The 16,021-nt window shown below is 40.3% G+C and overlaps 1 protein-coding gene and 1 long non-coding RNA gene across 4 annotated transcripts in view; one reads left to right on the top strand and one right to left on the bottom strand.

The window, feature by feature from the left end:
* NOX4 (NADPH oxidase 4) overlaps nt 1-485 on the bottom strand; it is a 146,145-nt gene extending 145,660 nt beyond the window's left edge. The window contains exon 1 of one of the 2 annotated variants that reach the window (XM_008515327.2): nt 207-485. In XM_008515327.2, coding sequence (XP_008513549.2) covers nt 207-263 — 57 coding nt within the window. In that variant the 5' untranslated portion in view covers nt 264-485. The remainder of the gene's footprint in view (nt 1-206) is intronic. The other variant, XM_070623931.1, reaches the window with a different exon arrangement.
* On the top strand, nt 475-15,690 carry LOC139083938 (uncharacterized). 2 transcript variants are annotated; one of them, XR_011541102.1, is made up of 5 exons: nt 475-585; nt 10,792-10,817; nt 12,904-12,968; nt 13,355-13,447; nt 13,565-15,690. It is a non-coding gene; the product is annotated as an uncharacterized lncRNA (long non-coding RNA). The 2 variants fall into 2 exon arrangements; XR_011541101.1 differs by having other exon boundaries at nt 12,904-12,998; nt 13,565-13,695.
* Nucleotides 15,691-16,021: the final 331 nt, after the last annotated feature.

Raw genomic sequence — 16,021 nt, 5'->3', positions numbered from 1 at the left:
TCCGCGTGCAGGAAAGTTCCCATGCAGCTGGCGGAAGAGGGGAGCGCTATCATCTCCAGGTGTTACCAGCGGAAAGTTTTGTTAGTTGAGGATGTTCCACCCAGAGGCCAACTTCCCCTTCCAGCTTCCCGCCGCGCACGCTCGGAGAATGAATCAAACTCGCTGCCCGAGAGACAGAACGCGGGAGAGCTCGCCCGCCATCCTACCAGGCAGAGGTGCTTAACCCCTTCGTTGGCCAGCCAGCTCCTCCAGGACACAGCCATGCCGCCGGCCGGCCCGAAAAGGAGCGGCGGCGGCCGGGGCAGCGCTTACAGCGGGCGGCCCGCGGGGGCGCGGCGGGTCAAAGACTGAGTGGAAGCGGGGCCGGCGCCGCGCCAGCCCGGGCGGGGTCTGCGGCCCGAGGCCGGGGCTTCCGGGCGCTGCGGCTCCGAGGCGCGCGGTGAGCGCCCGAGCCCGCCGGCCGGCCCTTTGTCTGGGCGACCTGCGGCGGCGGCCCCGGGGGCGGGGGGACGAGGAGGCGGCCTCAGCCCGCCGGCCGCGCTCGCAACAGCCACAAAGATGCGGAGAGGGATACTCCTACTTAAGGTGGGGACCTTCGCCGCCCCCTCGTACACACACACACCTAGTTCTTTGGGACTGGTCCTTTTCCCCAAAAAAAGTTCAACTCCAAGAGCCTTGGGAACGAAATTTGAGCCGGAAATGGCCTTTTGTGTACTAACGTCCCAGGTCTCCCGCCCATCCTCAGCAACTCACCCCCACCCCCCAACAAACGCCCCCTCACAACCGGTACCCAAAGCCTCCCCCTGCCTCTTCTTCCTGTATCCCCCATCCCTGTCCCAACCCACGCGGAGGCACAGCTTTTAAGAAACTTCTGGGCAAAAAGAGCCCAGTGGCTTAATGGTTAAAACTGACTGACTGACATAATTCTCGGGGGCTTTGGGCAAGCTCAGATTCACTCTATTTAAAATGTGCGTTTTACTACCTAATATCAGAGTTTGTTTAGGAATAGGAATCCTCTCAAACTTGTCCTAGAGGCCCGGTCAAGGGGGAGAAAGCTGTGGAACTGACTCTGGCTACCTAAGCTACCCTGCACCATGTCAGTATTAGGGAAGAGACAAAAATCATTCAGATAGAAGAATGTCCGATGCAAAGTAAGTGTTCAATAAAGGTTTGTTATTCAGGAGCTTTCCCAACTTTAACAACTACCAAGTGGCAGAAAAACAAAACCACTCATAACCTAATCTCATGGCTTTCAAGCTTTTTTGTTTTTAACGAATAACATTTGACCACATACCATAATATATAATTGAAACTAAAATTTCATAAAATCATATTTTTCCTATTAGATGCAATGTACTTATCTCAATTAACTTCATGAACTGATTAATGACTGCAACTTTCAGTTCAAAACTTGAATAAATCCATATCAAGTCCCAGTTAGATTTCTCAAAGTTTTCTAATAGTCTGTCATCTCTCTTTGATATACGACTTTCCTGCTTCATGCATGAGCAAATCCTGAAACCCACCTCAAATCCTTTTGGGGTTAGGGAGCATATTATTTATAAATAATAGTCTGTTCTTATTGACCATGTGATGCTTACAGGACCAGAAAAAGAGCACACAGTGAACCCAAGGAGTGTCACCACTGGAAAAATGTCAAATTCTGGGACACATTGGTAATCAAATTACATCCCTAAGTAACCATCCCAGAGCCTTAATTTCAACAGATGGGAGATGGGGAGGGTCTGGCAAAATAGTTTGGTTCTTGTCATGAGTGGAGAGGAGTGCAGTAATTGAAGAATAGTAGAATGAAAACAATTTTTTAAAAGTTCAGCTACTTCCAGGGAAAGAAAAAGACAAAAAATAATGGATCCAGCACTTGCACCTACTAAGTGTCAGCCACTGTCCTTGTCCTTCACGTACAAAATCTCACCTCATTCTCATAATAGCTCTCCATGCGGATGTCAGTGCCCCTACTTTGGGGATGAGGAAACTGAAGCTAAAAGAGATTAAGAAACTTTCCTGAGCAGGAGGGGGAAATGGACAGATGTTGGTCAAAGGGTACAAACTTCCAGTTATCAGATGAATGAGTTCTGGAGATCTAATGTGCTGCATGGTGATTATATTTAACGATATTGTATTATATACCTGAAAGTTGCTAAGAGAATGGATCTGAAAGGTTATCACAAAAAAGAAATGGGAATTACGTGAAGCAATGGGGAGTTATCTAAAGCTAGGATGGTAACGATTTCGTAATACGCAATTATCAACTCAGTACGCTTTAAACTTACACAGCGTTATGTGTCAATTATATCTCAATAAAGCTGGAAAAATATGTTAACTGGAAGAGTAAGAACATCACAGTAAAGATGAAAATATATAAAAAAAGACAAGGAAAGAAGAGAAACTTCTTCACAGACTTCACAGAAAAAAAATCAAATGACAAGTACCTTTGCTCTTGGCTGAAATAATGGTAAGATAGTAACCATCATCCTACGCTGATTCTAAACTCAGTTATAGATGTTCTTGATCTATTATTTATTACCTGGTAAACACAGAAGCTTTCTCTTTTGGAAGACAGTGTCCTTCCAAATATGAAATCTTTGGGGAAAACCTGATCAAAGTTTACTGCTTTTGCCTGCTTTATTGCTCTGCTCCTTTATGTGTCAGCTCAGAGGCACACCTTCGCCACGAAGTTTGTCCTGGCCCACCTCTCTCTCGGTGCTCACACAGACTCATCCTGTAGTCTGTGCACTCGTCAGTGTGTTCATAAGACTCTGTGCACATGATCATTACTGCATGTACCAGATATTAATTTTATTGTGTGCATGTGTGTCTGAATCCCCTCACCAACTGACCTCCTCAACAAGGAGCCTGTCTTACTCAGTTTTTATTCCAGGTCTTAGGACAAAGACTGATACAAAGCAGGAACTTACAGAATTTTTATTAAATGAATAAATATTAGTTAAGTATATTATCCTTCTTTCTGTGCCTCTCTCAAAGTCCAGTTTCTCAAGTGTAACTTTCCAGTAACGTAAGAAAAGTTTCTGCTCAGCTTGATAATTAACTACCAGAAAAGGACAAAGAGGGCAAGGACCCCTTGATATGGGTGTCACCTATGCCACAGATCACAGGATATGCAACTGAGACCAGTGGGCACCTGTATTAGCTTCCTGTGGCTGCAGTAAAAAATTATCACAAATTTAGTGGCTTAAAACGACAGAAATTTATTCTCTCACGGTTCTGGAAGCCAGAAGTCTGAAATCAGACCATTGCATCAAAATTAAGGTGTTAAGGGGCCGGCCTGGTGGCTCAGCAGTTAAGTTTGCACATTCTGCTTCGGCAGCCCAGGGTTCTCCAGTTCGGATCCAAGTTGCAGACCTACGCACCGCTTGGCAAGCCATGCTATGGCAGGTGTCCCACATATAAAGTAGAAGAGGATGGGCACAGATGTTAGCTCAGGGCCAGTCTTCCTTAGCAAAGACAGAGGAGGATTGGTGGCAGATGTTAGCTCAGGGCTAATCTTTCTCCAAAAAATAAATAAAGAAGGTATTGACAGGACCACACTCCCTCCCAAGATTCTAATGGAGAATCTGTTCCTCACCTCTTCCCGGTGGCTGCTGGCGTACCTTGACTTGTGGCTGCATCGCTCCAATCTCTGCCTCCATGGTCACATTGCCTTCTCCTCTTCTCTCTGTGTATGTGTCAAATCACTCTCTGCCTCTCTCTTCTAAGGACTCCTGTGATTGTTTTCAGGGCCCTCTCCCCAATAATCCAGAATAATCTGCCATGTCAAGATCCTTAGTTTAATCGCATCTGTAAAACTCCTTTTTCCTTATAAAATAACAGAAATTCCTGGGAGTAGGACCTGATATTTTTGAGTGGTCACCATTCAGCCTACTATAGCACCTAAATTAACTTAATCGGTGTTAATTTTATTTCTTTGATTGGACATGCCAGCCTTAGAGTAGGATTTTTGAGGACATTCACCTTAGGAAATAAAAGTTGGAACTCCTTGTTAGCATTTCTTTCAAGAAGTCAAGAACCATGCCTGATAGAACTCAGTAAGATTTCTTAACCTTTGTAACCTGACTGAGTTTACTACTTGTTTTATCCCAAATCTGATCATCAGGAGTGATTAGCATTAAATTCAAAATGAAGGGACTGGCCTGTGGCGGAATGGTTAAGTTCATGCGCTCCACTTGGACAGCCCAGGGTTTTGCCGGTTTGGATCCTGGGTACAGACCTAGCACGGTTCATCAGGCCATGCTGAGGCGGCATCCCACATAGTGCAACCAGAAGGACCTACAACTAAAATATACAACTATGTACTGTGGGGCTTTGGGGAGAAGAAGAAAAAATTAAAAAAAGAAGATTGGCAATATATGTTAGCTCAGGTGCCAATCTTTAAAAAGAAAAGAGTCTGTGTGTTTTTCTTACAAACAGAAAGAACAAACTAGGAAAACTCTGTCCCAGTACACAGCATAACTGGTGGAGTGGGCAGAGAATCCTAGAGATCTGAGTAACTGACAGTGACATTAAAGAAAAAAGAATCTATACCTTGTCCCTGAGACCCCTGGCAAGGAAGGAGAGCCCCCCCAGGAAACCAGTGAGAAATGGCCCAAAGGCTTACCATTCACAATTCTGAGGACAACTTCCAGACAGTGACTCACTGTCATTTCTGTACAAAAACAAGTGTAGACCATTATCTGATTCAGTCATTTTGGAATGTCTACTGTGCACTCATACGGCTAGGTCGGCTCCCTGAGAAATACTGAAGAAGCTGAAGAGGTTTTTATGCCCTCAAAGATCAGATACTTTGTTGGAAAACAAGGCTTACAAATGTGAAGGTAATTCAAGAATGCCAGACTGAAGATGCTCAATAAGTGTGTTGCATAAAACTCAATACTAATGAACTTTCTTTGGAATTGCCCTAAATAGAACACTTTTCCAAACTTCTGGATTTTGTAGACCAATAAAACTCCAAAAAGAAAAAATAAATGGGAAACAATACAGAATCTCCAAATTTTGGTGCAAGGAAGGACAATTTTTAAAATAAACAAAAATACCATACACTGCTATATTCATTAAAGAGAATTCATTCTTACAAAAAAATAATAACTGGAAGAAACACTGAAATAGTTTCAGCTTCCATAGAAACTCATTACCTTTTCTCCCTCTCTCTCTCTCTGACTTTCTCCTCTGATTATTTTTCATTATTTGGTCCTCAAATCTCTTCTATAAGGTAGGTAAGGCCATTCTTATCTTCATCCTAATTTTATACATGAGGAAATTGTGGTGCATGGGCAGTAACTAACTTGCCTGAGGTCACTCTTTTAGGTTCCTGGATGTAATTCCAATGTGTGTGGGGAGTCAGGGAGGAGGGGCCTTTCCCCACACCAACAAGCAATGCTCCAGACACCCGCTGGAGTCAACTGAATTCAATAGAGTTCTGACACTATCTTCATGGAGAGAGCATCAGATTCCAGAGTTTAGTGGTTCAGTCCGACAAGACTCCCCTCCCCCACTTCAGATGCCAGCCACAAGCTCAGGTTGTTATTTGTACTTCTGATTGACTGGCTACACATCAAATGTTCCCAAGACCCTCTCCCTGGGTTCAATTAATTTGCTAGAGCGGTTCACAGAACACAGGGAAACATTTTGCTTACTAGATCGCTGGTTTATATAAAAGGATATAACTCAGGAACAGCCAGAGGGAGGAGATGCACAGGGCAAGGTATAAGGAAGGAGTGCGGAGCGTCTGTGCCCTCTCCAGGCGTGCCACTCTCCCAGCACCTCCGCATGTTCACCGACCAGAAATTCTCTGAACCCTGTCCTTTGGGGTTTTTATGGAGGCTTCTTCACTGCATAGACATGATTGATTAAATCCTTGGTCATTGGTGATCAATTCAATCTCCAGCCCCTTTCCCTTCCCTAGATGTTGGTGGTGGGGGAGTGGGGGAGACTGAAAGTGCCATCCCTAGGAGCTTTCCAAAGTCACTCATTAACGTGACAAAACACGTCTTTATCTCTCGAATCACTTTGGAAATCCAAGGGTTTTAAGAGCTCTGCGCCAGAAATGGGCGAAGATCAAATATATATATATTTATATTTTTTAAATATATCTTTTTTTTTTAAAGATTGGCACCTAGGCTAACAACTGTTGCCAACCTTCTTTTCTTTTTCCTTCTTTTTCTCCCCAAAACCACCCAGTACATAGTTGTGTATTTTAGCTGTGGGTCCTTCTAGTCGTGGGTCCTTCTAGTTGTGGCATGTGGGCCACCGCCTCAGCAAGGCCTGATGAGCTGTTCCACGTTTGCACCCAGCATCCAAACCAGTGAAACCCTGGGCCGCTGAAGCAGAGCGTGTGAACTTAACCACTCGGCCGTGGGGCCAGCCCCTATATTTTTTATTGTAAATCACAATGCCACTATCACAGTCACCAAGGCATTAAGTAGTAGATTCCCAGCAGCCAACATCCCTGCTCCTTCATTTACACCATTAGCCGTTTGTGAACTAGACTTCCCTGTGTTCTGAGCTGTAATACTTTAGACCCCTAATGGAGATGTGGTTGGCAACTCTCTGAAATCATCCAAGGTGTGTAGGCATTTACCAGTGGGCCTTTGTACTTCCAAGACCAGGAACATTCTCAAAAGACTGTTTTGTCTATTGTTCATGATATTATTTGTCCTTTTTATTGTATCACATTTCCTGAATATGGTCATTAACATAATAATTCCTGGATGTTTGTATTATTTTATTGTTCTTGAAATTTTAAATAGAAGTGTCCCACAGGGCCAAAAAGTATTCTTAACACCTGCTTCCATGATTCTGGTTGCATCCTCAAACAGCTTTGAAATATTGAGGAAATAAGATTGGACTTCTTGCCTAGTCTCACTTCACTTTCTGAACATATCATAAAAATCTTAAGCCAAAACTATTAGAATTCATGTTAAATGATAGGAGTTTTAAAGTCATAAATACATCAGAATAGGAAAAGGCTTTGGAGAGCAAAATTGCTTCCACTCTTTATTAGAGAGGAAGCAGAAGCCCTTTTCTGAGCCCCTTGAGTTCACCAAACCCCCTCATACCACGGGACCTTTGCACAGCCTGACAACTTGTATTTATATATTCACTCATGAGCTTATTTGATTAATGTCTATCTCTGTCATAAAATGTGAACTCCCCAAAGGTAAGTACATGTCTGTTTTTGCCCATTATGATTTGCCCAGAGCCAAGTACAGGGCTTGGAATGTGAGTGGGTACTCAGTAACTATTTTGAGTTAAAGAAATGAAAGCCAGGAGAAGAATAGATTTCCCAGCTTCTCTTCCAATAATATTTACGCACTGGCGTTTCCTTTCCTACACTGACGTGGTATCCAGTACTTCTCTAATTGTTTCTCTTCCCCGGTATATCCTGTTTCCTGACATCTTCATCCATGTGGGCCTGCTTTTCTTGCTTCCTGGCACACCTTTACTAGTGATGCTCACTTAGTCTCCAATTCAACACAAATATTCTGTTCTCTTAGAGACCCACATGGATTCTTCCCAGCTAGCAGGAGGCTCTTCTTTGTGAGCCTGTGTCCAGTGTGTGCAGACCTCACTCTGTTTTTAGGCTGTGTGTGTTGATGTCGTTTCTGGATTGTTTCTCCACCAGACTGTGAGCACTTTGAGGACAGGAAATTTTTCTTAATTACCTAAAGCCTGGTATACAGTAAGTGCTCAAAATATATTTAGTGAACAAATGAATGAATAAGTGAATGAACGAATGACAGTGTAGCATGTAAGAGCAGTTGAGAATATTTTCAAAAGGAGAAATCAGCACTCACTCAATCTTACTCTGATTGCCCAGAGTGTAGCAAAGGTTTTAGGTTAGAATAGATGAAAAAGAGTTCAGGAACATAAAAGAAAAAAAAGTTGACTTTGGTCTTGCCTATCTCTTCCTCAACAATTTTCCATGCAACTTAACCTTCAAGCTTTTTTCCTACTCTCCAAGAATTTGAGACTGGGAATTTCAAGTATTTTTTGTTTTTATTCTCATTCTCACATATTGACTCACTCTTACTTATATCAACAAGGCAACCAAAATGTCTGTATGTATATATGCAATTATTTATAGCCTAGCTAATTAGAGTAATCAATATGTTTGGAAAATATTGTGTGGGATCAAAATGATAACAAACAGAACGATCTTACATCTTAAATTTCTAGATTTGTGTTCTACAATTGAAACTTTTGGTTAAGAAGGAAGTTTTGCCTCCTTAATTCTTCTTTCCCTTTTCTCCAAGTTCCATCAGTCCTCTTTTTTTTGTTTTTTATTTTTTTTGTTTTTTATTACAGTAGTATTGGATTATAACGTTAGATAACTTTCAGGTGTACATTGTAATATATTTCCAATTCTGTGTAGATTACATCAAGTTCACCACCCAAAGACTAATTACCATTCATCACGACACACAGGTGCCTAATCACCCCTTTCACCCTCCCCCCTCCCCCTTCCCCTATGGTAACCACTAATCCAATCTCTGATGCTATGTGTTTGTCGTTGTTTTTATCTTCTACCTATGAGTGAGATCATGTGATATTTGACTTTCTCTCTCTGACTTATTTTGCTTAGCATAATACCTTTAAGGTCCATCCATGTTGTCACAAATGGCCAGATTCCATCATTTCTCATGGCTGAGTAGTATTCCATTGTGTATATATACCACATCTTCTTTATCCATTCATCCCTTGATGGGCACCTAGGTTGCTTCCAAGTCTTGGCTTATTGTGAATAATGCTGCAGTGAACATAGGGGTGCACGTATCTTTATGCATTTGCGTTTTCAAGTTCTTTGGATAAATACCTAGCAGTGGAATAGCTGGATCATATAGTATTTCTACTCTTAATTTTTTGAGGAATCTCCATACTGTTTTCCATAGTGGCTGCACCAGTTTGCACTCCCACCAGCAGTGTATGAGGGTTCCCTTCTCTCCACATCCTCTCCAACACTTATTGTTTCCTGTCTTGGTGATTATACCCATTCTGACTGGAGTGTAGTTTTGATTTGCATTTCCCTGACAGGTAACGATGTTGAACATCTTTTTATCTGCCAGTTTGGCCATCTGTATATTTTCTTTGGAGAAATCTCTGTTCAGATCTTTTGCCCATTTTTTAGTTGGATTGTTGGTTTTTTTGTTGTTGAGCTGTATGAGTTCTTTGTATATTTTGGATATTAACCCCTTACCTGATATATGGTTTGCAAATATCTTCTCCCAATTGTTACGTTGTCTTTTTGTTTGTTGATCGTTTCTTTTGCTGTGCAGAAGGTTTTAGTTTGATATAGTCCCATTTGTTTATTTTTCTATCGTTTCCCTTGCCTGGTCAGACACGGTATTTGAAAAAGATGCTACTAAGACCCATGTCAAAGAGCATACTGCCTATGTTTTCTTCTAGAAGTTTCATGTCTTATATTCAAGTTGTTTTTGTTTTTGTTTTTTTTTTGAGGAAGATTAGCGCTGAGCTAACATCTGTTGCCAATTCTCTTCTTTTTGCTGAGGAAGACTGGCCCTGAGCTAACATCCATGCCCATCTTCCTCTATTTTGTATGTGGGATGCCTACCACAGCATGGCTTGCTAAACGGTGCCATGTCCACACCTGGGATCCCAACCAGTGAACCCCAGGCCGCAGAAGCAGAACGTGTGCACTTAACCGCTGTGCCACCAGGCCGGCCCCTACATTCAAGTTTTTAACCATTTTGAGTTGATTTTTGTGCAGGGTGTAAGATAATGGTCTACTTTCATTCTTTTGCATGTGGCTGTCCAGCTTTCCCAACACCATTTATTGAAGAGACTCTCCTTGCTCCATTGTATGCTCTTGGCTCCCTTGTCGAAAATTAGTTGTCCATAAACATGTGGGTTTATTTCTGGGCTCTCGATTTTGTTCCATTGATCTGTGTATCTCTTTTTGTGCCAGTGCCATACTGTTTGGGTTACTATAGCTTTGTAGTATATTTTGAAATCAGGGCGTGTAATATCTCCAGCTTTGTTCTTTTTTCCTCAGGTTTCCTTTGGCTATTTGCAGTCTTTTGTTGTTCCATATAAATTTTAGGATTCTTTGTTCTATTTCTGTGAAAAATGTTGTTGGAATTTTGATAGGGATTGCATTGAATCTATGGTTTGCTTTAGGAAGTATGGACATTTTAACTATGTTAATTCTTCCAATCCAAGAGCACAGAATATCTTTCCATTTCTTTGTGTCTTCTTCAATTTCTTTCAACAATGTTTTATAGTTTTCACTGTACAGATCTTTCACCTCTTTGGTTAAGTTTATTCCTAGGTATTTTATTCTTCTTGTTGCAATTGTAAGTGGGATTGTATTCTTAATTTCTCTTTCTGCCATCGGTTCTTTATCTGGCGCCCCTTTGAATCAGACTCCTACCGAAGGCAGTGCTATGCCTCCTCTGATCTTTCATAGGCCTTAGTTCAACTTGACAGATACTCAATTATTACACTGGGGTGCAATTATTTGCTACCCTAATGTTTCCACATCAGTGGGATTTCATTGGAGTGGCAGAATCTGAAAATCTTCCACTATCTTCCTCTTCTTCATTTGTAAGAAATCACCCTGGGTTTCAGCTGGATCATAGTTGCCTAGGTAGCATTTACATATTCTATCTAGCCTCTCTTGCAGTAAAGAGTAGGCACTGACTATGTTTCTACAAACGTGATGTGAGAAGAAAGGATGTTTGCATCCCTATTACAAAGGAAATTGATTGCACCCCACATTTTTCCCCCTCTTTCCCACAGGCTGGAAATATGCTTCAAACATGAAGGTAAGGACAATACTTTGAATGATATTGAATAACTAAGATATTAAGAATCTGATGGGCCAGTCCCAGTGGCCTAGTGGTTAAGTTTGGGGTGCTCCACTTTGGAGGGCCAGATTTGGTCCCCAGCCACAAACCTACACCACTCATCTGTCAGTGACTATGCTGTGGTGGCGGCTCACATACAAAAAAAGGAAGATTGGCAGCAGATGTTAGCTCAGGGCAAATCTTCCTCAGCAAAAAAAAAAAAAAAAAAGAATAATCTGAATAATCTTGTGAATGAATCATAGTACCCCCCTATATGGCTCACTTCTTGCCCATTGTAAGAGAAGAAATAAGAATTCTGCTTTATTTGAGGCACTACATTTTAGATAATATTTTCTTAACTTGTCCTATATTATAGAAATTGGCTCTAGAAGTGGGAAACCTTCATCATAAAAATCAAAATATGTAGCATTAGTTTAGCAAGTTGTGTAGCAGGTAGAGAGAATCATACTCAAGCTGGAAAGAGGTGCCCCTTGCTATGTTACTCGAAAATATATACTAACTTGGAAATAGGCTGTGTTATTACCAAGCTGCAGCTCTAGAGGAATAGCCTGAAAACATGCCAGATTTTTGGTGTATGTTGGCTGCTACTTGGAAATTTAACAAAATACTACAAAAAACATGGGATAAATTTAGACAATAAATGGCCCATTTGCAAATAAAGATGGAAGGGAATATAGCTCTACTAATGGTGAGTCTCTCTGCCTGTGAAATGCAATTTCATGGATTAAAATGCCATTAATTTGGGACATTAGAGAACTGGAAAAGTCAACTGCTTCTATTCCTCAAAGAGTGTGATGTAACATTGTCATCAGAGCCAGCCCAGGGGCAAAGATCAGTTTAAGATTATTGGTTTCCTAACCAACTTCCCAAGACTTTAATTTCAGATAGGATTAAGGTAGCTGATATTAAGTTAAGGGAGAGAGAGAAGAACAGAGCAGAGAAGACAATAAATTAAAGATGAGCATTTATAGGCTCTATGGAAATTTGCCCAAAAGAGATCTTTGAGCATGGCTACTCCACATGGAACAGATTAGAAGCAAATGGACAAGAAATCTACTAAGGTTTTTAGGGAAATTTTTTTTTTTTAAAGATTGGCCCTGAGCTAACATCTGTTGCCAATCTTTTTTTTTTTCTTCCTCTCTTTCTTCTTCTTTTCTCCAAAGCCACCCAGTACGTAGATGTATATTCCAGGTGTAGGTCCTTCTAGTTCTGCTGTGTGGGATGCCACCTCAGTATGGCTTGATGAGTGGCACTATGTCCACGCCCAGGATCTGAACTGGAGAAACCCTGGGCCACCAAAGCAGAGCGCACAAACTTCACCACTCGGCCACAGGGACAGCCCCTAAGGGAATTTTATTACCAAAGAAATCTCAAGTCTGGTGTACAAAAGCCTGTGATTGTTAAATCTCTAACGCAATATTCAGTCCTCTAAAGCTGCCCTAAGTAGAGTGCACTCTTTCTTGCCCCTTCTGATGTGGATAGTCGACAAGGAAAAACCTCCCAAACACACAAAACCAAAGCCGCAGGGAGCAATGAACAAGGGAGACACTTCACAGCTAGAAAATGGATCAACCAGGGAACTTACTCCCCCAGCAGAAAGCTTTCACGATTCCAGCCCAGGAGAATTTAACACTTGCTATGGTCCAAAAACTACTATGAGATTTCCATTCTTTACATTTCTGAAAGGGTGTTTTTCTTTCTTTCTCTTTTTAATTAAAAAAGAATTATTGTGGTAAAACATACATAATGTAAGATTTACCATTTTAACCATTTTTAAATGTGCAGTTCAGCGACAGTAAGTACATTCACATTGTTGTGCAACCATCACCACTACCCCTCTCCAAAATTTTTCGTCTTCTCAAACTGACATTTGTTACCTATTAAGCAATAACTCTCCACTCCCCCATCTTCCCAGCCTCTGGTAACCACCATTCTACTTTCTTCCTCTATGAATTTGACTATTCTACATACGTCATATAAATAGAATCATACAATATTTGTCCTTTTTTATCTGGCTTATTTCACTTACCTTAATGTCTTCCAGGTTCATCCATGTTGCACTGTACTGACAGAATTTCATTCCATTTTGTGGCTGAATAATATTCCATTGTATGTATTCCTGACTGGAATCCTCCACAGGTGATGTTGTGTCCTCAGGATATCACAACAGGGATGGTTTTAAATTCAATTATTCTTTTCTTATTCTACCATTCCATATTGGAGTTGGGGAAGACATATAACTTGCGTTCAGTTTATGGTTTACCAGATCATAAGGAGCTACTTCCTAACCTGATTGAGAAGACTGCATTACACTCTGGGCCTGTATTTTCAGCTGCATAGGATAGGATTACTGGATAGGATTCTGAGTGGTCTCCCTTCTGGAAGGTTTGAGTGTATTTGTGAGGAAAGATGAGGCTGCATAGATATCTAGGTGGCTAGAAGGGAAAACTGTGACAGAGACTGCTAATTGTCCATGTATATTCATTCTTTCCTAGGTCACTCAATAATAGAACCATCAGAGTTTCGTCTAAACAGAACTGCCCAGCAAGAGATTACATTTCCTAGTCTACCTTGAAGGGAGGAGAGAGGTGACTAAGTTCTGGACAATTTGATGTTAATAGAAGTAATGTGTTCAACCTTCTAGTCACATCTATTAAAAAGGAAATTGCTTACATTTCATTTCCTCTCCCTTTCTTCTTTCATAGGATGGGAACAAAGATGGACCAATGAACTGTCTTTTACCAGGAGAATGAGGACTACACTCTAGGGGCTAGTTCGCAACACAATAGGAGAATCTGAGTCCCTGAATGATCTCCTGCATCAAGATCCCTGCTAGCCAGAATTGGATGAACTCCTATATGAGACAGAAAAAAATCTACCACCTTGATAAATTCACTATATCTTTGGAGATTTTATGTTACAGTAGCTTAGTCTATACCCTAAATATTATAATTGAATTATAAGAATATGGATTGATGAGGAATATCTTTGAAATAGAGAAACACAACCATATTAACACTTTAAATGTTTTCATCACATCTTAAGCTATTGATAAATAAGGGACTGTCCTTAATCTTCATATTCCTAGCATTTATCCTATTGCCTAACACGGTAATCAATGCATTTTTTTCCCTTAATTAGTCAGATAATTCACATAATAACATTGGCAAAGTAAGAATGGTTGTATGATTCAAATAGTTTTTAAAATGAACATTAATTCTGCCTCCTTCACCCATTAATTATAGTTGTCTCCCTAGTGTCTAACTCTGTGCCTTCTCATCAAGATTTGAATTGAATTACTACTCATCATATCTGTCCCATCTGAATGAAAAATGCCCTTGATTCCTATTTGTTTGTCCTAGAAGATTCTAATCATTTATTTTAACAGAAAATTTAGAACAACAGTAGACTAAGTGTTTGGTAAGTTTGGAGACGTGCTTGTTAGAAAAAGATTTAAACCTTCCTTTTATTTTTATAGTCCCACAGCCAAATTTTCAATAGTAAATTCCATACGCAATACAGTATTCCAAAATATTATTAGATCACACAGAAATAAATCCTCAAATAATCTCTTCCACACACACAAACTTAATTTAAACAAGAAAAGCGCCCAATTCTATTTGCAATAATTATCTGAGTGGCAATACTCATTAATGTGGTTTCTAACCAAATATAAATAAAGAATATGTGTGGAGAACACTGGAATAATAAAACCGGGCCACAATATTCAACACAATGGAAGGAAAAACTGCCATTCATCTTCCTGTTGATTATCAAATTGCATTTCCTTCTTCAAGCTCATTAATACTGGATGTGGTATTGTTTTCTTCAGTAAGTGAAAAATCAGATTGTGAAATTGAAAATGCTACATGAGGGATGCAGTCTGATACATTGGACAGAGCAATGAATTTGGAGTTAGAAGACCTGGGTTCCACTGAATTCTGGCTCTGCCACTAAATTTCAGTTTTTTACTTTCAACAAGTTATTAATGCTTTCTAAGCTTAAAATTCTTACTTTATAAGACTAGCAGGATGGGCTAGATGATTAATAAGTTATTTTCTGGTTATAGAGTTTTGTGATTCTATCAATTTCCCAGTGTATCCCATAACATTAAAAACTCATCCAACATACATTAATTAAGGAATATACTTTGTGTTAGGCACCAAGTTAGATCAAAGTTGAAGGTAAATGATGAAGATAGACATGATCTCTGTCCTCCTGGAGCTTACAGTCAAATGGAAAGACAGAGACTGTATTAATATTATAACACTAAATAATTAGTTGCATTTGTGGGATGTGCCACCAAGAAAGGTAGACAATGCTATAAGATATAAAATAAACAAACCTATTCTACTCTAGAATGCTAGGGAATCTTCTCTGATTAAGAAACATTTAAGCCAAGACCTGTAGGACAATAGCCAGGCAAAGAGGAACAGAGGGGAAGTCCAGACAGAGGAAACAGCAGGAGCAAATTCCTTGTGTTGGAAGAGAGTTCTTGGCCCATTTAAGTTAGTGAAAACAAGCCAGTGTTGCTGGAGCACACAGAGTGAGGGAGAAAGTGGTACAAAATGCAACTGGAGAAGTAAGCAAGGTCAGTTCATTTGGAACCGTAAAGACAAACATATTATGAATTTTGGACTCTGTACAAAGATATACAGGATGAGACAGAACAGTTTTAGATAAGGATGCAATATGACAGTTTTGCCTTGAAAACATTACTCTATTGGGAATAGTGTTGGTGGCAGTTGTGGATATGAGGAGACCAGATCAAAGTTCTATCATATCAGATGGGCAAGAGATGACAGAGATAACAGGGTTCTTATAGATAAAATGAAAAGAAGTGGATGGATTTTTGTATTTATTTAGAAGCAAGGATTTACCAAAAGTGTGATTAATTTGGATACTGGTATTGAAGAAGTGTGAAATTTCCAAGGTCATTCCATATTCTCAGTCTTTGGCAGCTAGTAGATGTGGAAAACATATACTAAGCTGGCTTATACCACAGGAATGATCACTTTGGAGAAGGGGGGAATTATGATTTTATTTTGGAATAATGAGTTTGTGCTGTGCACACAACAACCAAGGAAAATGTTGAACACTATTTAGACAGAGGTCTAAATTTTAATAGAGGTGTTTGAGATACATAATATATAGTATTTTAT

This window comes from Equus przewalskii, chromosome 6, assembly GCF_037783145.1.
Source record: "Equus przewalskii isolate Varuska chromosome 6, EquPr2, whole genome shotgun sequence".
NCBI lineage: Eukaryota > Metazoa > Chordata > Mammalia > Perissodactyla > Equidae > Equus > Equus przewalskii.
Note: the sequence above shows the minus strand (reverse complement) of the source record. Positions and strands in the feature narration are given on the sequence as shown.